Here is a 22,505-nt window from a genome sequence, read left to right on the forward strand (position 1 = left end):
ATTCCAATGTGAAAAATAAAAATAAATATCCAAAGCAAGTTGAAACAGAAAAGCTTTACAAACAGACCTAGAAATGTTAAGCAAAATGGGCTGACAAATAAGAAAACACAAATGCATTCTCAACAAATTAACAGTGATGACAATGAAGGCAAAGCATAATTTAAAACAAAGAAACACTAAGCCAAAGATGAAAAACATTAATACCCTGAAAAAGGTAAAATGTATCATTAGCTAAGACTTTATCAGCTCTTCATCCTTAAAATAAAGCAGAAATATAAAAGAATCTTAAACTATAAGAACAGACTTCTCACTTGAATCAAAGATTTACATTTAAAACAAAACTCTAAAAGATCGCCAAGGAGAAAATGAGAAAAACTATTTTTAAACATTTGGCTTTCTCATATAAGGCAAAGGAAGGAATCCAGTTGGGATAGAAAGAATGCAAAATGCTATGCATAATGAGACAGAACTCACGTAATTATAAAAGTTCGCATTTGCAAATATTTAGAGGGACCCGTGAAATTATTTATAAAATACTAAATAAATCACAAAAGTATCACTGAATTTGCATAAAACATAAGGATCGGTGGAGCTAAAGAGGCACCTGTGCCAGGCCCCTTCCAGAATGTCACAAGGACACAGACCTGACTCCAAGTTGAGCGCTGACACAGCCAGTGCGCCAGGGCTCTGTGCCACCGCTCAGCAGCACAACCAGCAGTTAGTGTGTACACATTTAAATAAAAAACGAAAAAAGTCCATTGCCTGAAAATTAAGAGCAAGTTCTGGTCTAAATAAATGGCCTAAGAAGATATCAACACAGCAATATAAGGAAAATTAGGGCAATGAACACCATGTCAAGATAGGTCAAGTGAAGCAACAGAAACACCAGGAAAAAACTAATGCTATGACCCTTGCACCATCTACAAAAAGAAATATAATGAAAGTCATGGTTTTCAATTAATAGTCCTTGCTTGGGTGGACCAGGTATTACATGGACACATAAAATTGCGAATTCTGCAGCCCCAGACCTTGATCTATTTACACCAGAAACTTCAGTGGGAACTCACAACTTATTTTCCAAGCCCTCAGGCAGTCCTACTGGGCACTGAAAAGTGAGAACCACGCTGACCTATCTCCCATACATTAAACTCATAGTACTTTTTTTTTTTTTTTTTTTTTTTTTTAACTCCAGGAGCTCCAGACCAATGAACATGTGCTTGGTGGGTGGCTTCTTTGAAGCTCCTTAGCAACTCAGGTATTTCCAAAGCTGAAGTCCATTACTCTCATCTCTCTTAACTACTACTACTTCTTTACCCAAAAAAAAAATGTCTCGCATGGGGGAAAAACTTCCAAGAAAACTGCAATGAGATCAGGAAGAATTACATCTCACTTTCTGCAACCTGGTAAGAGGAAACCCTCTATTCCTAAGTCTTTTGAAGTAAACACATACACACACACTCTAAGCAATGTCATTATTGAATCCTAAGGGCTAGGTTCCCAAATGGAAGCTACAACTAGGATGTTTTCTACTTTTTTAAATTTATTATGTTTTCCTGTGGAAATATGAAGAATTTTTTTTAAACCAGTCTTTCTCCACTGGGCATGGCTGGGAACGGGAGAAGAGCCAGTTGAACATTTTAACTCAAACTAAGGCAAAGATTGGCCTTACTTCCAACTGCAATGTTTTAGGGGTGAGGGTCTATATTTCACCATAGGTATGAAAGTGAGCTTTGATTTTATATTCTCAGTATTTTGTTAGAAGTGTTAGCTGAATGTCCACAGTATCTTATACCTAAATGGTTTGGTGGACCCCTGAGAGGAAACAAGAGATTTTCAAATCAACACATGATTCTAAATCTGCCTCAGTGATGAGGGAAGTCTGGAGGAGTAAGAGAAGCAGCTCACTAAGCAAAGACCCACATCATGGTGGGTAAGCTCCAGTCTACTGATTTATCTGTGCGAGGGACTGAATCTTCTGAACCGTCCTTATAAGACACTACTACCATCTCCACAGAACAGGCTGAGAGACTGAGTGGCTGGAACTTGCCTCTAGCTTCACTGGATGAAGTAAAAATTAAACAAAAAAACCTGAGCAAGAAGAGTCACTGAGAACAGCCTGGGCCAACACAGGAAAGCAGCTCCATACCCTCCATCATAAATGCATTAGCTAGAAAAACAATACTTGCCTTCAGTCCTACAGGGAATCATAGATGTCACAAGCAGCCCTTTCCATCTCCTGCAGTAGTAAGGACACTCGTCCACAAAACTGAGTGTGTACAAATAACAAGACAAATCACGTCTGTGCGCTGAGTTCTAGACAACTCTAGAAACCTGTCATGTTTCACAGATGATGACAGAGGCTCTCAAGTGTTGCCCAGAGTGATGTGGCGAACACCAGGCCTCAGGAACAGAAGAACCATTGCTATGTTGCTTGCTGCAGCCTGCAGGCCTATGAGCCAAAGCAAAGGATAGAATCAGGAGTTCTCCAGAAGACCCTGATGTGGCCAGAAATACATAAAAAGGGAAAATGGAGCAAGAAGAAAAGCCATTATAATTTTTAATTTAAAGTGTGTATTCATTACATATAGATCTAAGATTGGGGCTATTGTCAAAGAATTTATTTTCACACATATATTTTTCCAGCTTCTTAATATTTCACTGTTGCTATGATTATTTGTGATAATCCTTAATTTTTGTTTTATGAGTTATTTGGAATTAATGAATGTCTCTGTGTACATTCCAAAAGAGAGCTCTGCACATCCAAAAGAAAAACAAAAGTTGGGAGAGGGTGAGGAGAAAAAATTACTGTATGCTACTCAACATTAAAAACTATACAACCATCACCCTAGAAGTGATTTCTGTGGGAATAAGTGAATTTAACACAAATGGAAAACATAACATTCAAAGTTGTCTTATAATACTGAAACTGAATAGAAAATTTAAGGATACTCTATAAAAATAGCCATTGGTTTAAACATTTTAAACAATATAAACGCTGGACAGTCCTTCAGTAAACAACTAAAAGTAAAGCAATTACATATATATATATATATAAAACTCTAATACAACTAGATCACTGGTGAGGGACTTCTTTCAACCAGAGAAAACCTGAAAGACAGAAGAAACCTTTAGTCAGCCCCTAGGGGAAAAGCTGCCCACAAACCCAGTCCCACCTCCCAGCACCTCAAGAATTGGCCCTAGTCTGGACTGTACAGGGCCCGTCAGGTGGAAGCAACCCCCAGGTACCTCGGGGAACACCCAGGACCACTGTGGGAAAGGTGGAGATACACATTCGCAGAGGCCAAACATCAAGCAGTGAGATACTGAAAGCAATGGGGAGAAGGAATAATACAACAAATGGCCACCGGAGTACTAAGAACACCAGAGAACAAGAACAAATCTCTCCAAAATCCAATCAAAACGATATGGAACATGTATTCATCCTATCAGACACAGATTTCATTACTGCCATCAAAAAGAAATTCAAAGAACTCAGAGAAAACATAGGAAAGTAGACCAAGAATATACAAGAAAATTCAGAAAAACAAATGTCCTCAGAAACAAAAAGCAAGGAACAGAGATAATAAATGATACTCTAAAGAAAGAAATAAAGTAGTTGCATGATGAAAAACAGCTTAAAAGAACAGATAGAAAATCCTATGGAAGTGGGATAAACTAAATGGAAGAAGGAATTCATTCAAGTTATGAATTTACAATGAAGCCAGGTGGACGAAAAGAAGTTATAAAAGAAGAAATGCTAGGGCCCTATCTGGTGGCGCAGTGGGTGATAGCACAGCACTAAGAAGCTTAAGCCACTTCTGCAGTATAAGTCAGTCAACTTGTTCTGCTCCCCACTCTGTCTCTGGTGAATCTTCTCACCGCCCCTGCACCTCTGGCTTGTACCCCAGTTCTGCATGCATAAATAAATCAATCTTTAAAAAAAGAGAATAAATACTGAACTATCTGACACCACGACAAAAAGCAATATAAAAACAATGGGTATCGGGCCCTCCCTGGTGGTGCAGCGGGTTAAAGCACTGCACTAAGAAGCTTAAGCCACTTCTGCATAATCAATCCCTGCCTGCCCCGAGGAGATCCACATAGTGCGGCACACCTCTCCTGACCGGCCCGCTGCTCCCCTCAGCAGTGTACTTCACCGATCTGCCTGTTCTGCTCCCCACACTGTCCCTGGTGAAAGCCTCTCACCCTCCGCATCTCTGGCCTGTACCCCAATTCTGTAAGAATAAGTAAATAAATCTTAAAAAAAAAAAATGGGTATCCCAGAAGGGAAAGAGAAACAAAAAGGAATAGAGAATGTATATACAACTTTCCAAACCTGAAACAGAAAATAAATATACAAATACAGGAAGCTAGAAGTGCACCCCAGTACCTAAACAAAATGAGATCACCACCAATAAATAGATACAGTCATAAAACTTTGAAGAGCTCAAGACAAAATGAATGTTGAAGATGGTGAGGAGAAAGAAGTAGGTAACTAATAAAGGAACCCAGGTAAGTCTAGTATCAGACTCTCAGAAGAAACAATGTGGGCAGAGGGGATGATAAGATGTGATCAAAAAGCACAAAGATAAAATCTGCCAACTAAGTATACTATATCCGAAGTATACCATATCCTGAATGTCTCTCATTTAGATATGAGAGAATTATCTTCTTAGTCCTTTCAGACAAAGAAAACCTGAAGGAGTATGTTAACAATTAAGACACTCCCTTCCCCAAAAAAGTACTGAAAGGAACTCTAGCATTTAAGCCAAATAGATAAACAAAAAGAAAAAATATTGAATAAGGAAACAGACACAACCATAAAACCACTGAAAAAATGGTGGGCCTAAGTAGTAGACAAGGGGTTAACGCACAGCAGTATGGTGATATCTGCAGCCACTGCAGCACTTTTGATCCCCAGCCAGGGAGCTGACCCACATGAGGTGACTCAAAGCAGGCCTCTCCAGTCTGCTGCTCCCCTCAGCAGTGTATTTCAGTCAATCTGTCTGTTCTGCTCCCCACTCTGTCTCTGGTGATCTGCTCACTCCCCTGCATCTCTGGCCTGTACCCCAGTTCTGTATATATGTGTAAGTAAATGAAATAAAATAAAAAAAGAAGAATGGCAACGACATACTCATATCAACAATAACTTTAAATGTTAATGAACTAAAATCACCAAAAGACACAGAGTATCTGGTTGGTTTAGGAAACAGAACCCAACCTTCTGCTGTCTCCAGGCGCAGAAATAAACATAGTCTCAAGGTAAAGATTGGAAAGCACTTCAAAAGGAAATGGAACTTAAAGGAAGGCAGGGCCAGCCATTCTTACATAAGATAAATTAGACTTTCAGTTTATTAAAGATAACAAGAAAAAGGAATGGACACTATATACAATAATTAAGCAAGTAACACACCAGAGGACAGGACACTCATCAACATATATTTATCAAATAGGTAAATATATAAGCAATTGCTATGAATTCAGAAAATAAACATTGCAAAAAAATACATTTGAAGTCTTCAACACTTAACCTCACCAATGGACAAAATAATGAATCAAAAATCACAACAGGATCTTGCACTACCACTGTCCTCTATCAACAAATTCATGGAGACTGAAACCATGTCAGTATCATCTTATACCATAAAATTATACTGAATTATAAATCGCTATGAAAAGGAAACAGGGAAACCTCTAATACATGGATTCTGAACACACACCATGTAAAGACCACTAGGTCAATGAGGAAGACACCAAAATATACTTCAAGAAAATAATGATGAGGACACAGTCTTCCAGAAAGAATGGGACACAGCACGAGCAGTTGAAGAGAGAAGTACAAGACAGAACAAAAGGCATTATTATATCAACAGACAAAGAGACCAAATAAACAACCCTGTCTCTCATTGCAAGTAACTAGAAAAAGTAAAACAAAAAGCCCCAAAATCCCATATAAGGAAATAATGAAAACTAGAGCACAAGTAAAATAGAAATCAAAAAGACAATCCAAAAAAATCAATGAAAATTTCATCTTTGAAAAAATAAGCAAAACAGGCAGAACTTTAGAGAGGCTCACCAAGAAAAAGAGGAAGAAAACTTAAAATGAATAGGTTTGAAAATGAAAGAGAAGTTACAAAAGAAATGCAGCTACTCAAAGGATAGTAACACATTAATATGAACATTTATATGCAAACAAATTCAACAACATAGAGATGGACAAATTCTTAGATTTATACATTAAACCAAATCTCAATAGGAAATTTAAAAAAAAAAAAAAAAACCTGAACTCAGCAGAAGCAAGAAAACTCAAACAGTAGTCAAACTCTCCCCACAAACAAAAACCCAGGCTTCACAGTGAATCCTACCAAACTTTTAATTGATAAATAAATACCTACTCTGCTCAAACTCTTACAAAAAATTGAGAGGGATACTTCCAGCACATTTTATGAGGCTAATATTAAATGAATACTAAACCAAACAAAGACAACATAATAAACAAAAACTACAATTTCCCTAAAGAATACAGATGAAAACAATTTTCAATAAAATCTTAACCACCAAATCCAAAGTGCATTTAAAGGATTATACACCATGACCAAATGGGATTTAAAACAAGGACACTAGGATGTAAATCAAACACTATAATTTACCATATAAACAAAAAGTAAGGTAAAAAGGTAAAAAACATACTGTTACAGGGCAAGGAGAGAGGTGCACCTCTGAACTCCCAAATCTGCCTGCTCTAAATAGGTTCTGCCACCTGCCACATCAAGACAAAATGGAAAGACTTTAAATGGAAAGGCACTTTAATACAATGAGTGTGCAATACAGAAAAGACAAAGAATATAGATTCTAAAACAAACACCCAAAGTTACCCATCCCCCTCATGGATAAGTCCACCCAAAAGGGATGAGCCCAAAGCAAGGCCGAAAGCACAACACAAGCCTAAAGCACCTTCCTGCAGGGACCCATGAAAAAGGGTCAGAAATGGCCAGACAAGTCTGGGAGGAAAAGAGCAAAATCAAGATAAACATTGCCATACTCAACCTCCTCCACACGGGTCTCACCCATGTCTGTTTCAACCAGTCCAGGACCAAGAAGCAAGCACAGTTTCTTCACATGTCTCTCTGTTCCATGTGGCTCCCTCAGGTCACCTTCAGGTTCTCCATCCTGCTTCCTTCCTATTCAGTCTCCTCTCCAGATTCCTCTCTTTTCTCCTCAGTTCCACCCTCCTTTTGGGGGGGCAGGGAACCTGGAAACTCCCCTTTTCCTGTGGACTACCCTGTTTGAATATTATCAAATAAATAGAATCTGAAAAGCATTTAAAAGTTAAGCATCCATTTATGACAAACTTTACACACTGGGTATAAATGGAATATTATCTTCACTTACTACAAACTGTCTATGACAAACATACAGCTATTCTCAACTGTGAAAAACTGAAAACCTCCCCACTAAGATCCAGCACAAGACAAGGATGTCCACTCTGACTACTCTTCAACACAGTACTAGGAGTCTTAGAGCAAAAGAAAGCAATGAGAGGAATGCAAATTGGGAAAAAAGTAAAACTATCATTATTTGCAGATGATATGGTAATATACCTAGCAAATCTGAAAGATGTGATAGAAGTCATTAAAACCATTCAGAAAAGTGGTAGGATAAAAAATCAACACACAAAAATAAGTTGCCTTCCTGTATGTAAACAATGGGCTAGAAGAGGAAGTCATTAATAATTCCATCCCATTTATTGGGTTGTCAGAAAAGTCATGGTGCATTTTTGCATCATAAAAAAAAAGTCATGACTGGCCCTCCCTGGTGGCGCAGCGGGTTAAAGCACAGCACTGAGAATCTAAAGCTGCAAAGTCATGACTGGCCCTCCCTGGTGGCGCAGCGGGTTAAAGCACAGCACTGAGAATCTAAAGCTGCTTCGGCATGAGTTCGATTCCCGCCTGTCCCAGGAGGTAACCACATGGCGTGGCAGACCTCTCCTGACCCGCCCGCTGCTCCCCTCAGCAGTGTACTTCCTCGATCTGCCTGTTCTGTTTCCCACTCTGTCTCTGGTGAAGCCTCTCACTGCCCATGAGCTCTGGCCTGTACCCCAGTTCTGCATGCACAAATAAATAGATCTTTAAAAAAAAAAAAAAAAGTCATGACTTATTCTAACAACCCAATACAGTTGAATAGCTAAGAATAAGCACACAAAGGAGGTGAAGGTCCTATAAAAGGAAAACTACAAGGCAGTGTTAAAAAAAAGACAAAAATACATGCCTTTTCCCTTGTCCATATATTAGTAGAATATTTTGTCAAAATGACCATTTTATCCAAAGAAACTTACAAATTCAATATAATCCCAATGGCATTCTTCAAAGAAATCAAACACATGTTACTGAAATTCCTGTAACCACACACACACACAAAAAATGACCCCGGATAGCCAAAGCTCTCCTCACGCAAAAAGGGGTAGGGGGTGTGGGGGAGGGGAAATGGTTTAGTACCTTTCCAAACTTGAAGCTATACAATAAAATCATAGTAATTAAAATAGCATGATATTTTAAAACAAAACCAAATATACAAGCCAATAAAACAAAAAAGGACTTAATGATAAACTCATGCCATTTGCTGCAACATGGTTGGAATAAGAAGGGATTATGTTATGGAAAATAAGCAGAAGGAGAATGAGAAATACCAGACGGTATCATTTGTATGTGGCATAGAGTGAAACCAAACAAAGGCTCAGGCAAAGCCAAATATAAAATCACCCCTTGAAAGATGATCACAGATCTGAAGCATACAAAGAAGTATGACTAACTGAATTACCTCACTGGGCTGAGAGTTGTGTGGATGGACATCACAAGAGCTGCAGCAATAAGGGAGGACTTCATGAACTTGAAGTTAAATTTGGGAAAACTGTTTTGAAAACCACTGGGAAAAAAATTTGAAACTAGAGGGACTTGGGGAATAACAAAAACAGAGAGGAGAGAACACAAAATCCTCTGTAGTCACATCCAGGACACATCGGGCACAGCCACAGTGCCCGAGTTTGGGAGGTGGCACAAAATGCCCAGAGTACCAAAAATAAGGAATGAGTGTGTGGTGGGCCATTCCTGATAGGCCACGCTCCTCACTGATCCACAAGCATCTTTCTTCCTCCTCCTGAATAGAACAGGACGCAGTGGTGCACATAAGGAAGCACCAGGCCCTCAGCAACACCAATAAATGTCGCAGCCAGGATCAAGGCCTCAGGGACCAGGGCCTGGGAATACAGCCTGGCTGTAGTAAAACATAAAAATGGTCTCTCTGACCATGGCGATAGAACATTTCTGGGTTCACAAACAGGGAAGTGCCCACCAACAAAAAGAGGAAAAGCAGCTTCTACTTTCAGAAGATGTACTAAATTAAAACATATATTTAAAATAACCTTCTGTTTTCTCATCTCAAAAAGGTTGAAAAGAATCTACTCTACGCTATAGATGATGCTAAATATTACATAAATGCCAACGTTCTGGATGTTTACAAATTAATCTTACTTTTTTTTTTTAAAGATTTATTTATTTATTCATATAGAACTGGGGTACAGGCCAGAGATGCGGAGGGTGAGAGGATTCACCAGAGACAGAGTGGGGAGCAGAACAGGCAGATCGAGGAAGTACACTGCTGAGGGGAGCAGCGGGCGGGTCAGGAGAGGTCTGCTTCGCCATGTGGTCACCTCCAGGGCAGGCGGGGATCGAACTCATGCGGAAGCGTCTTTAGATTCTCAGTGCTGTGCTTTAACCCGGTGCGCCACCAGGGAGGGCCCAAATTAATCTTACTTTGTATGAAATTAAAATTTTTATTGTAATTAGTATATAATTACAAAAATGAGGTTTTTAATTGATTTGTTAAAAAAAAAAATCTGGGCCCTCCCTGGTGGCGCAGCGCGTTAAGCACAGCACTAAGAAGGTAGTCACTTCAGCATGAGTTCGATCCTCACCCACCCTGAGGTGATCCACATGGTCTCCTGATCCGCCCACTGCTCCCCTCAGCAGTGTACTTCGTTGACCTGCCTGTTCTGCTCCCCGCTCTGTCTCTGTTGAATCCTCTCATCGCCCCTGCACCTCTGGCCTGTACCCCAGTTCTGTATGAATAACAAAGTAAATCTTCAAGAAACAACTATCTATTCTGGCCATGCTAGTCCTACATTGTCAGAATCACTATAAATAATCACTAGATTTTTCTTCTCAAGTTTACAAAACCTGTCATTCACAGAACAACATTTTGCCCCATTGGTTCTAAAAATTGCAATAACTAAGAGAGTAATAACCTATTAATGAAGTCATCTATATCCATCACGCACACTCCAGGCCCTCTGAATTTACTTGATTTTCTATGAGATAATTCCTCAAAATAAACCTTGACAGTAGGAAAACAAAAAAGTACCTTTGAAATGTCCCCGTCTTCACTCCTCCATCCTGTCTTGAGGCCTACATACAGTTCTGTTATTTCTAAAGCATTAAGTGTATTAACTGGCCTTCAATTAAAGGGCCTACCTCTTATCACAAACCTCATCACATGTTATTACGTTCTTCTATCTCCCCTTAACTGAGACTGCAACTAAAAAAGTTAACCATGCTTTCAACCAAAGATAAACTACAACAGCCTGCTTCTGCCACTCCCTTAGTAATACTGTCTCACTATTGAAGCAAAACATACAGCAGTAGAGCAGTATGTATGCTATGATCCTAAATACCCCACAGCAGAAATATGCAAGTAATTATCATTATTTCATTAAATCAATAGGCTGACATTCCCCACACCTATTCCCCAGGATCTGTGAAGTCAAGCTATGCCCACTGTCAATGCCAGAAGACATTTTAACATTGCAACGATCCCTGCACCCCAATCCAATGGTGGTCGTCACTAGGAGGTCAAAGGCAGAAGACACACTGGATGATGAATCACACTCCAGGCACCTGATTCAGCTTGTACACATCGCCAGGGTCCCAAGGTAATTCCCTGCTGACCTGAGAATGGATCCCTCCAAGCTTTAATCCAGAAGAAAAGAAAAGCTCATCTGCTGTTCTCCCAGAAATCATCTTTACCTTTTTAAAACATCAGTAAAATAAGTATCCACAACAGTATGGCTCTAACATGACAGTTCATACTCAGCAAGAAATATCTGGGTGCTAAATCACACATGCAGAGTTCTGATCTGGACTGTTTGTCACCATGTCTGACCTGCTGTCTCTACTTGCCTTGCAAACTATCTTCAATCCTAACCCAGTTCTCTTCTAATCAGAAGACAAGTGACTGATAGATCCATACCCATGCCCCTAGCCAGATGCATAAGACCTCAGGGAAAAGAGATGGAATCCAGGAGGGAGAGAAGAAAGGAGGCCAAATTCCTACAAGTCTGAAAACAAGTACAGATGCAATAAGGAAAGCAATCTACAGCAGCCCTAGGAAATGGCAAAGTGGAAAATAACCCGTATATCCCACTGGGGAGACGGGCATGCCCACTGTGACTGTCCATACAAGAGAATACACCTAAGTCATAAAAAGGACTACACTGGCTACTTACTTCAGCATATATGCAGCCCAAAATTAGTATTATTGGGAAATAAGTCAGACAATAATAATTATCTCCCTTTACAATACATTCCAGAAAATGCAGATGATAGTGACACAAACCAGAGTGCAAGAGGTGTGAGGAAACTTTTGGGTGATGGATACCTCATTATTTTGATCATGACAAAGATTTCACAGGTATATAAATATGTGAAAATCCATCGCATTATACATTTTAAACAGTATAGTTTATTATACCTTAATCACACTTCAATTCAACTGCTTTTTTTAAACAAAAAATAATTACAAGCAATATCAAGAGATTTGGAATGACTAAGTCCAAGCACAGCAGATTCTCACTGTGGTAACTACATTCTAGAAAGTCACCTCAAACTCTGAATTAGTAGAAGCTAAATCTCTACACCTAAGGAAAATAGGTTCCTATGAACTTCCAGTCCTATCACTTTCATCAATCAATATTTTAGGTGATTTTGGCTGTTATTATTCTCACTGGGTAAAAACTAAAAACCTTCCCACAAGTTCTAATACAAGATTAAGATGTCCACTCTCACCACAACTATTCAACATAGCATTAAAAATCCAAGGCAGAGCAATTGAGCAAAAGAAAGCTACAAAAGGAATCCAAACTGAGAAAGAAATAAAACTATTACCATTTGCAGATGATAGCAATAAAGAACCCTAAAGGCTACTGGTTGGTGATTCTTTTAACACTGAAATCAGGGTTAGTAGCACTGTTAAGTAATGCCCGAGTGATGCTTACCTAGTATACGCCGTTTCTCTGTAAGACATAGTACAGCCTTCTTGTATGTGCTTTGGGGATATTCAAACAGCAAAATCACCTACAAAAAGCATGAAAATGTAAAAAACATTGGCTCAAATAGCAAAAAGGACACACATTTCAAACAAGAAGGCAGAAGATCACTTTATTAAGCCTCATCTAGGAACACAGTCCTCATAAACTAAAATTTTCTACCACTCAATTCATGTCCATAAAGGACCCCTAAACTGTCACAGGTATTGATTTGAGGGTTACAAGTAAATTTTTTCCAAGTAGGTATTTTTAAAATATGAGTAAGTAATGAGGAAAGTTGTATCTAACTTCTTTGTGCAGTGGTATACTCATCTTTCATGTAAGTAGAGATTATATCTACTTAGAGAGCTGTTGTTAAGATTAAATGAGCTAAACCACTGACAACAAGAATCACAACAACACTTCACACATTTGAATACCCAGTAGCTTTTGTCTTTGCCCTTGTATTGCTATCATCTGATCTCTCACCCCTCTTTCCATACAGCATGCCTTCTCTGCATTGTTTCCACTTCCCTGCAGCCCACCCTACCATCTGTGGGTACTGGACGATAAAACCATCAATCTACCACATTCCATGACACTGGGGGCATCATCACAGCAAGGCTGCGCCTGAGGTGAGGCTGCTGATGAGATTCTTACAACTTATTTTAAATAACAAGCTACCTACATTTTTTAAAAGATTCATTTATTTATGCACAGAAGAAGTGGGGTGTAAGCCAAAGATGTGGGAGGTAAGAGGACTCACAGAGACAGATTTGGGAGCAGAACAGGCAGATCAACTGAAATAAACTGCTGAGGGGACCAGTGGGAGAGACAGGAGAGGTGTGCTGTGCCATGTGGGTCACCTCCCTGGCCGGGGATCAAACTCAGGCCTTAGAGGTGATAGCACTGAGATTTAATCTTTCCACCACCAGGGAGACTCAACATACTAACTGCATTTGCCTGGAGTGCAGTTTGTCTAAATTCAACTTTGAAAATAATCACTGCTTATAAACACTAAACTTCAAGAAATGTCTGTTACTTGATCCCCAAAGTTGTTAATATTACTTTATGATTTCAGTTCTCTTAAGAAACATCTATCTCCTGGCTATATCAACAGTCACCAAAATCAATGGACCAAGACTTCCTGAGATGATCAAATCATCTCTTAACTCTTAACAGATAGCAAGAATAGCAAAAAATAGATGGTTTTACTTTTGAATTAGAGAATAATTGCAAACAAATGGACCTGAGGAAGAGAAACAGGAGGCTGATAAGTTATCAGCAATTTTAAGATTACTGAGTCATAAGTCTTCCAATTAAATTAAGTTCTGAAGATTTTTAAATTGTCTAGCTTACTTCACAAACATTGAGCTTCTAACAGGTGCTAGAATTCTGACAGTTATTTTCATCTTTTGACTAAACCTCATTAGGAAGTAAATGATCTCCAGTCCTTCTCCTAAAGCTCAACCACCTCAGGAAGTAAAAGATTTTGAGACTAGAAAGCCTCAAAACCCAAGTGAGCAGTTCCAATTCCAGCCAGGACTATCTAGATATATTTTCTCAGCTCTCCCTCTTACTGCTCAAACCCTGGACACAAAATTAGCAGAGCAGACTGAGAGATGGGAAGAAGAGAAGAGTTTCTTGGGTCTTTGGGACTAAAGAACATGCCCATGAGATCCCTGGTTTCTCTCAACTCCCTCCCATCAATCCAGACAGGGCAGTCTGGATGTCTCTATCCCAGAGCCACCATCTGAGAGGCTCAGACAAGAAAAATCCAGGAAAGCCTGTCCCCTAAGCCTTACACTTCCACCAAGGGAGTACAGAAAGTGTGTCCTAAATAAAACTAAAACCTTAAATAATATCCACTCTACTCCAGCTGTACACAAAAGAGAAATTGTTCCCATTCACTGTGGTTTCAGTAGGACAAGCAAGTACCTAATTTTGCACACTTCTCCCAATCCCTTACTCAACAGAAGTTGAGTGGCCCCAGGACGTGCTAGGTTAAGTTCCCAAAATGTGCTGAAAGCAAAGCTATATGGTACTCTACAGGGGGATTCAGAAAGTCTATCGAAGGAATGTAACGATGCATTTAGCATTGCGTAGACAGCAGAGACAGTGAATAGGGGGAAATGACAGAGGGAAGTAAACAGAAGGGGAAGGAATAAATACAAGAATCAAGGGAGCGTCCTGTTACATAAACTAAAAAGAGGATGCTGAGGAAGGAAAGATGTAGCACCAAAGCATATAAAAGCTTCTTAAAGACCTATCCATGGCAAGCTGACTATAAGGACTGAAATGGTTGCATGCACAATCATGATGTTCCAAACTGGGAGAGAGGAAGGCAGAATTCAGACCTTTCTTAAGAGTCCAAGAATACACAGATTTCAACTTCTGTAACTGGAAAACAATAGCTGGTCAATGCAACTGAGCAGTGTATGGTTTCCACCCACAAACTCTTTCTGGTCAAGTAAGTTAAAGAAGCTGCAAGAATAACACCTACCCCTCTGATTACATCTCAGGGGTGAGCGGGTCAATGAGAGAGGTATCCTCCTACTGTAAATAAAGCCCAACCAAACCACACAACTAGGAAGCAAGTGGGTCTCTCATAGTCACAGGGGAAGAGTGTATCACCAAGGGCTGAGCCCACAGAGGGGCTGCTGCAGTGGGTACAAGGTTGGCATTGCAATGCCCTGTCCCAAGTAAACCCCTACAATGGGGCCCGCAAGGAACTTGCAGTGAATAGGAAAAAGGGCTTGTAAGACGAATCTACTAAGAGTTTCAATCAATATATAAGATGTTCAAGTTGGCAGAATCTAACTGGGGCAAACTTACTCTTTCACACATGGCCTTATCAAGGATGACATGAGTCCCACCAGTGCCCAACAATGTCAGCACTGCCTTGGGGAGGATGCACACTGAAACTGACAGTGGGAAAGGTATTCGCAGGAGCCCAGACCTCCATGCTAGGCACCCTCCTCCAGTAAGCACACCTACCAGCACACCTACCTGATGTTTTGGACATGATGCTATCCATACTGAGCAGAAAAAGCAGAGAGATGAAGCACCTTTCCAACAGGCCCTTGTGCCCTGGTCTCAAACACTGAAGGGCTGGGCTATAATCTGCCATGAAGAGTTTATTTTAACTAGTATTCCTTCTCTTATGAGACTTCTTTTCTCAGTTTCTGGGAAAAGTCAAGATTTGGTCACCTTCCTTCATCTCAGCTGTGAGAGAGTATAGTGTGCCCAGTTTGCCAAAAAACAATCTGTCTTGACTGCAGGGTCTGTGTCCCGGAGGGTAATGAGACTCTGAGATGGCCACTATTCAAGAGAAGTGAGCCTTGCTAAGAAAGACTAGAGCAGCAGAAAGAGAAGTTGCAGCTACTCCTAATGGGAACATTTTCTCTGGAAAGGAAACAGATTCCAAAGGTAAAAAAAAAAACAAAACTTCAGGCCCTCCGTGGTGACGCAGCGGGATAAAGCACAACACTAAGAAGCTAAAGCCACTTCAGCATGAGTTCAAACCCTGCCTGCCCCTGAAGTGACCACATGGCGCGGCAGACCTCTCCTGACCCTCCCGCTGCTCCCCTCAGCAGTGTACTCGTCAATCTGCCTGTTATGCTCCCTACTCTGTCTCTGGTGAATCCTCTCACCGCCCCTGCACCTCTGATCTGTACCCAGTTATGTATGCACAAATAAATAAATCTTTAAAAAAAAAAAAACTTTAATGTTAACTATTTACAAAGGAACCCGAAAACATCCACATGTGCACTGTTTGACTCAGTATGTAACAGGCTATGTAAACTGTTATTTAGCATCTCAATAAAGCTGACTCCTGGGAAACATGAGCTGAATGTACTTAAGACAAAGATGAGAACCTAACTGTTGTACATTGTAGATAGTTAAGGAAAAGCCGAGAATGAAAGATTAAGAAGCAACAGGAAAGGAGGCTGCAAGATGAGAGAGCCCTGCACCTACATTACAAGGATGGAGTATCCCAAACCCTCAGAGGCTTCAATTTGTTGTCCTGGGTGTGTGTTGTACTAGGAGTAAATTCAAGCATTCCCATGCAAAAGTCCTGACCCCCAGGACCTCAGAATGTGAGCACATAGAGAGAGGGTAATTAGAAGAGATGAGTAAGTTATAATGAGGCATTGAGGCAGGCCATAATCATTCAACTGGTGTCATTTTGAGAATAGGAGATGGGGACACAGGCAGAATTATCTGAGAACACGGGAAAAGGACAGCATCCAGACACCAAAGAAAGTGGCCTCAGAAGAAACAGCCCGGCTGACACCGACACCATGATCTCAGGCTTCTGGTCTCTAGTCGGCTATTCCATGCTGTTATGGTACACAGCCAAACTAAACTAAACATTCTCCAGGGCCCATCTTCCTCTCTAGGGGCAATGGCTCAGCAGCACATCTACTGGAAGGCCACGCAGGGCTATGTCTGCAGACAACCTGCTAAGATTCTCACACTGAGGGCCAACTAGGACGAGGGAAAGGCCATTCCTAGTGAGGTTCACTTTAGATGAAATGCTGAAAGAGGAAACACCAACATCTGCCCTGGACTTCTTTTACCTTTATGTACCCCAGTCTCAGTGCGTGCTCCAGTGGACAGACTGATATACACATTAGAAAGCAAAGCCCAGGACAAGACCTGCCACCCCAACTCTGTTCTAGCCCATCTCTCAAAATAAGAGCAGTCACCTTTTGAGGACTCACTATGCTATTCTGAGTAACGCAGGAGGCAGGCACTGTCACCACACTTTACAGAAAACAAAGGGAGACCGCCCACATGTAGAGTGGCATGCAAAACCCAGACCACAGCCAGCCTCAGTCTTTATCCCCATGTACCTCAACTCAGTGACTGAAGGTGGGGAGGGTGCGTGGGCTCCAGAGCAGGTGGGGACTCCCTGCAGAAGCAGGTGTAAAGGCTCTACTGTTACGCCTCTGCCTATATGGGCAAGCATGTATTGATCTTGCCTTAATCAGTACTTAACAAATGGGTCTCCTGCTGGGAAAGGCACTACCTACTGGTGAAAACCTAACAGACCTTACCTGTAAGGGGCTTGCTCAGGCTCCGTCTGTCTAGGCAGCCAGATGGTCTGACCAAGAGAATCCAGGTGAGAGCAGGTCGCTGATCGAGGGGCTGCAGGTCCCCACTCCAGCTCAGCATCTCAGTGCCCAGCTTCAAAGCTAAAAAATTCCAAGAGGCCATTACTAAACTCACTGAACTTATACAAACATGAACTGTGCTCTATAGCCAGTACTAAAAATTTTAAAACAGACATGCAAAAATCTTTTGCAAGGATGTAATTTAGAGGTCTTTAAAGAAAAGACAAGTCCACAAGTAGTGTCCTAGCTGTCATGTAAACTGACTGCAAGGACAAATGTCCACAGAGAACAGAAGAGCAAACAGAAGTTACCTGGGGTCCGATTTCACAGCCCACAAGTCTCCTCCATCATGAAAGCAAGTGCCCAAGGCAGGCAGGGGTAGAAAGCTCAGACCTTCCCTCTAGCAAAGTCAAGGTTCCCAATAATTTATGCTTTGAGACGCAAAGTCCACAGTTCCCTTAACCCACCCTGGGAAACTTCTTCCATTTCACACCATGTACCACCCTATGGCCAGAAGCACTGTCCTCTGGACAGAGAACATGGCACCAGGATGCACCACAGAAAGGGGACAGAAGCAAGCTGGCTTGGAGTTTGAGTCCTGATTATTTCCTTTGATTTGGTTGTCTGTCTCACACTCTACTAAGGTTCAGGCTAAGTGCAGAGTTGAAAGTGGAAACCAAAACAAAGCCTTATCCTGAGAACTTTTTAGTGAACTCCCTGTGTTCCCTGACCCTGACTTCTATGAGATGCAGGGAGAGTCCACCCCCCTGAGAATTTTAACATATCTCACGGTGATGCCACAGAACCCTCACATGTCTGATGAGGCACACCTACAGAGATTTTGTGAAGACTGGCACAGAGCAGGGGTTCAACTGTTGTTGACCTGTGTGTTCAGCCACTGCCCCAAGGGTATTCTTGTGTGGAGAACAGAGCCTTCAATGAAGTTCTCATATATGAACTTTTCTTGACCATTCGACAGTGAAAATAAAACCTCTTATCTGACATGAAACTCAGAAAACCAATGCAGAAGGTCTGGCTGTGCCCACTGGCTAAGAACTGGCTATCTCCTGACTCCACCCTGCTGACTGTACAATGTCTAGGAGTCACTGAACTCAGTGACCCTCAGAGTCCTCTGCTCCATGGGACTATGAAAATAGTATCTCCCTTAAGGGCTTTGATGAAGATTAAAGAGCTGATGCATGTGAAGGTTTAGGGCCCAACATACAGTAACTGGAAACATACTCATTATCATTTACTACTCTACATAATCAGTATGACAGGCCCAACAATTCCACCACTGCCAGATGTCAAACGCATTAACCACTTCTAAGATGTAAAATCTTCAGCTGTTTAGAAGACAGGCTTATCGTTTCAAGATCAAAAGGGGAGTTATCTGAAATGTATGTGAACACTAATATTCAGAACCCTATTTAAGTGAAGCTGGGTGTGTTCACATAATCTTCATTCAATCAGCAAATTATTTGTTTCTCCCACAGGAGGTGAAACTATTGACATTAGCCACTGCAGAACTGAGCAGGGAGGAGATCCCAGAGTTATTTAGAGGATTGTCAATCTGGGACTTCGGACGTAAGCATGTACCCACGGGTCTCACCGTGAACACACTCTCCAATCTGCCCTCCTTCCTGTTATTTTGTTTCCAAATACACCGCTTCTGTCAGAGGTTAATATTTGACTGGCCAATGTAACCATACCTGTATGTGCATACAGGTGCCATTCCACCCTCTTCCACCCTCTCAAGAAATTTCTGAGAAGTATCATACTGATTATGTGGAGTAGAATAACTCTGAATTCTAGGAACTAAGTTGACTGCAACTTAAAAAAAAAGTGAATAGCCAAACATGTATGAGGGTCTTTGAGATGACAATGAGCCAGAGACAGGCAAAAGAATTGGGGATCATCGAAAAATAGCATAAAACCTGTGAGGTTTCACCTCTCTTACAGAGAACCTAACCTGCTAGGTTTTAATTCAAATGTGCCAGGACTGCTTCCAAATGCACCTTTCATGCGTGACTTAACATTTATAACACACTCACAGGAGGTTTGCTTTTTATAATGGGCACAATAAACTGGCCTAGAATTAAAAAAAAAATGATAATTTAATCACTATAAACTATTTTGTGTACTTTTAAAAATATATATGCTAAATTTCTATTTGATAAAGTGGAGTTACTGAAATGCAAAACCTCCTCAATAACCTCAGTCAGCAATCAGTTTACTTGGGGATGGGTGCTGACAATAAACATCTAGATGTTTACAATGATCCATCTAGAACCCAGTCAGTGCTACCAACATCCTGAAGCACACACCAACTGGTTCCATGTGCCAGTCTCTCAATTACATGGCCTCCCGCACCGGCACCCAGAGTAAGAGAAGCCCTCCCCGCACTGCCATCCCTCAGTCATAGTGGCACTCTGCATGCAGCCTTGTAGTCTGAAATGATGAACTTGTGACCTTTAGAAATATATGAACTTGGGCAAAAAATAAATAGCATTTTCACTTATTTTCAAAATATTTCCAAAACAAAGGGCCTCGGATTAACATCTCTAATATTTTCCAAAAATTCCTCAGCTAACAAAGTTATCTATCCTATCTTTATTTCTCACACTAAATATTTAGAGTAATAATAGTGACTATTTAGACACTCAACAAGTCCCAACTTTCATTACAATGATATTCAGTCTGTCTAACCAGACAGTTCTGGAAAGAAGGTTGGGCCTTCTCAATGGGGTACTGAATATTTTAAACAAAATAATAAAATAAAATTCAAAATTGTACTGATACCAGAAACCACTGTGGTTTCAGAGAGAATAAAGGCATATATGAAGACAAAATGAGAAATGTGCATGAAATTAAACGTAAGTAATGTTAAATTTAAAAAGCAATTAGAAAATTCCAGAATGGATTACCAGAACCTGTGGAGTGCTTCACGCAGGACTGAAAATTACAGCGAAAGTCACACTTCACATCACTCTGTTTAGCCATACCTCCAGACAGAATCCACTATGTCCACATGCCATAGTCACTATCCTGGTAGAGATGATGGAACATGAGGAAATGGGCGGAAGACATTCCCACCGAGGGGTGAGCATCATACCCTCACCACAACACTGAAAAGCCTCACCACAAAGTTAGTTCAGCAGTGACATTCTGGCCCAAGTTCAGGAAGGTCACAAGGCTCCTTATCTGAGGTCTAACAGAGGGTGCTATGCCCACAACATGGCACTCAAAGGCCCAGAAAGAGCCTCCCAACTGGTCGCAAGAAAGAAAGGAACAGAAGATGTTTAACGGGCCCAGACTTACATGTTTCTCAATTTCAAGGTCAAACAGAATCATGATCCTGACATTCTCTAACCTGGGGCTTCCAAGAGCTACACATATTCAGAGATGGATTTTCCAAAGAAAGCATATCAAGGCCACACAGACCGGAAATGCAAGGAAAGGAGGGGACCGCCCAGTGGAGAGAAGCAAAATACATCTAAAACTGATGAACTGGTGGTGGAAATTTCAAGGACTGTACCTGAGATAATACAGCAGACATAGCATAAAAATGAAGTATGTTAAAATACATTAAAAACTAAAACAAAATGTCAATACATAAAAAAAGTCAAATTAAAAATAAATAAATAAAATGATCTGAAGTCATCAGAGCAATGGAGGATATGATGAACACTAACACAGCAACTAACTAGAAACCAGATGGAAAAAGCCCTGTTGCCACTGTAGATATACATCTATACATACTTCACTCAGTCATGAGAACAGGCCCTTATAAACTCAAGACAGTCACTACACAGTTGAGATATAAAAGACCTGGATGGATGATAACATGCAAAGTTCTTATAGAAGAACTTTTTTAATTGGAAACTTAAAATTAACTTTGTAAATGAAATTCAGCATGAATCTGAATTCACTAAAACTGACAAAATAAATGAGACTATCAATCATAAAAAGAATTAAAGGAGAATCACTCTTCACATAGTAAAATGCAAAGCTAGATTACTTAAACAAGGTGTGGTGCTGATGCTGGCATCTCTTAGAAAGAGATGAGTTTACAAATAGGAATGTTAGTAATTTCATTGTAGCACCATGTGCTACAAAAATAATCCTAAACTGAAAGCACTTATGGACCGTGAAGCCTCCACAGCCTGGCAGACAGAGCTCACAGGACTCGGATCCCAAGGCTTCTTGCCTCGCTGTCTCCAGGTGATGTCACTCAAGATGAAGGTGACTACAGTGGGGGTAGTGACACAGTGATTCATTAGCAACTTCCTTTCATAGCTGATCGTAACAAGTGTCCTATAACCACTCAGGAAGGGATGTCTGATAACTAAATGCAAGGAGCAAATGCATTCAAATCAATAATGCAGCAGTATAGATTAGTGGCTATTAATTAAGAATAAATATGATCAACCCTTTAAAGTGGAATTATTATTCTATTTTCTAAATGCAGAAGCCAAGACTGGGAAAGAGCAAGTCCTGCCACAGTCACAGCCAATAAATACAAGAACCAAATCGAAGTTTGACTCTACCCCACATACTGCTTTTATTTTGTTGCTAAAATGTCATTTGTTCAATAAGGAAAAAAATTGCATTTATTTCGAGGCTTCTCTTTGTTTCCGTACATTCCATCACATTGTTTGGAGCATGTTTTATTTACTTTCTTTTAACAGAAAAAAAAAAAGACTAAAATTCAAAACATGGGCAGTGGTGGGGAGTGGGAGGGAAGGCAGGGAAGGAAAGGAACTCCTGCATTCCAGTAAAGATTCCGGTGATGAGCTGAAGGAGTCCACCTAACCTGGTAAAAACTGTCTCCCAAAAAAAAAAGTGGCACACAGAGTGAAGAGGCACCAATATCTTCTTTATTAAATCAGATTACAATATCAGCCACAGTACTCTTGGCAAAATAGTGAGAGAACAGAAATGAAGTGTATTGACTAGAAAAAATAAAAATTTACTCATGAAATGCAGTCACCACCAGAAAAATTGTTAAAACTGACATCAGCTTTACT

At 40.5% G+C, this 22,505-nt stretch overlaps 1 protein-coding gene across 3 annotated transcripts in view; it reads right to left on the bottom strand.

Annotated features, from left to right (window-relative positions):
* Nucleotides 1-17,552, bottom strand: part of GRB10 (growth factor receptor-bound protein 10) — a 152,607-nt gene extending 135,055 nt beyond the window's left edge. For 2 of the 3 annotated variants that reach the window (XM_012733955.1, XM_004694509.2), the window contains exon 1: nt 12,326-12,406. Coding sequence is in view for 1 of the 3 variants with exons in the window: in XM_012733956.1 (XP_012589410.1) it covers nt 12,326-12,354 (29 nt within the window). In the remaining 2 variants the exon portion in view is untranslated. Of the gene's footprint in view, nt 1-12,325; nt 12,407-17,418 lie in introns of those variants that run through there. The other variant, XM_012733956.1, reaches the window with a different exon arrangement.
* Nucleotides 17,553-22,505: the final 4,953 nt, after the last annotated feature.

This window comes from Condylura cristata, unplaced genomic scaffold (genome assembly GCF_000260355.1).
Source record: "Condylura cristata isolate star-nosed mole 26May11 unplaced genomic scaffold, ConCri1.0 scaffold00044, whole genome shotgun sequence".
Classification (NCBI taxonomy): domain Eukaryota; kingdom Metazoa; phylum Chordata; class Mammalia; order Eulipotyphla; family Talpidae; genus Condylura; species Condylura cristata.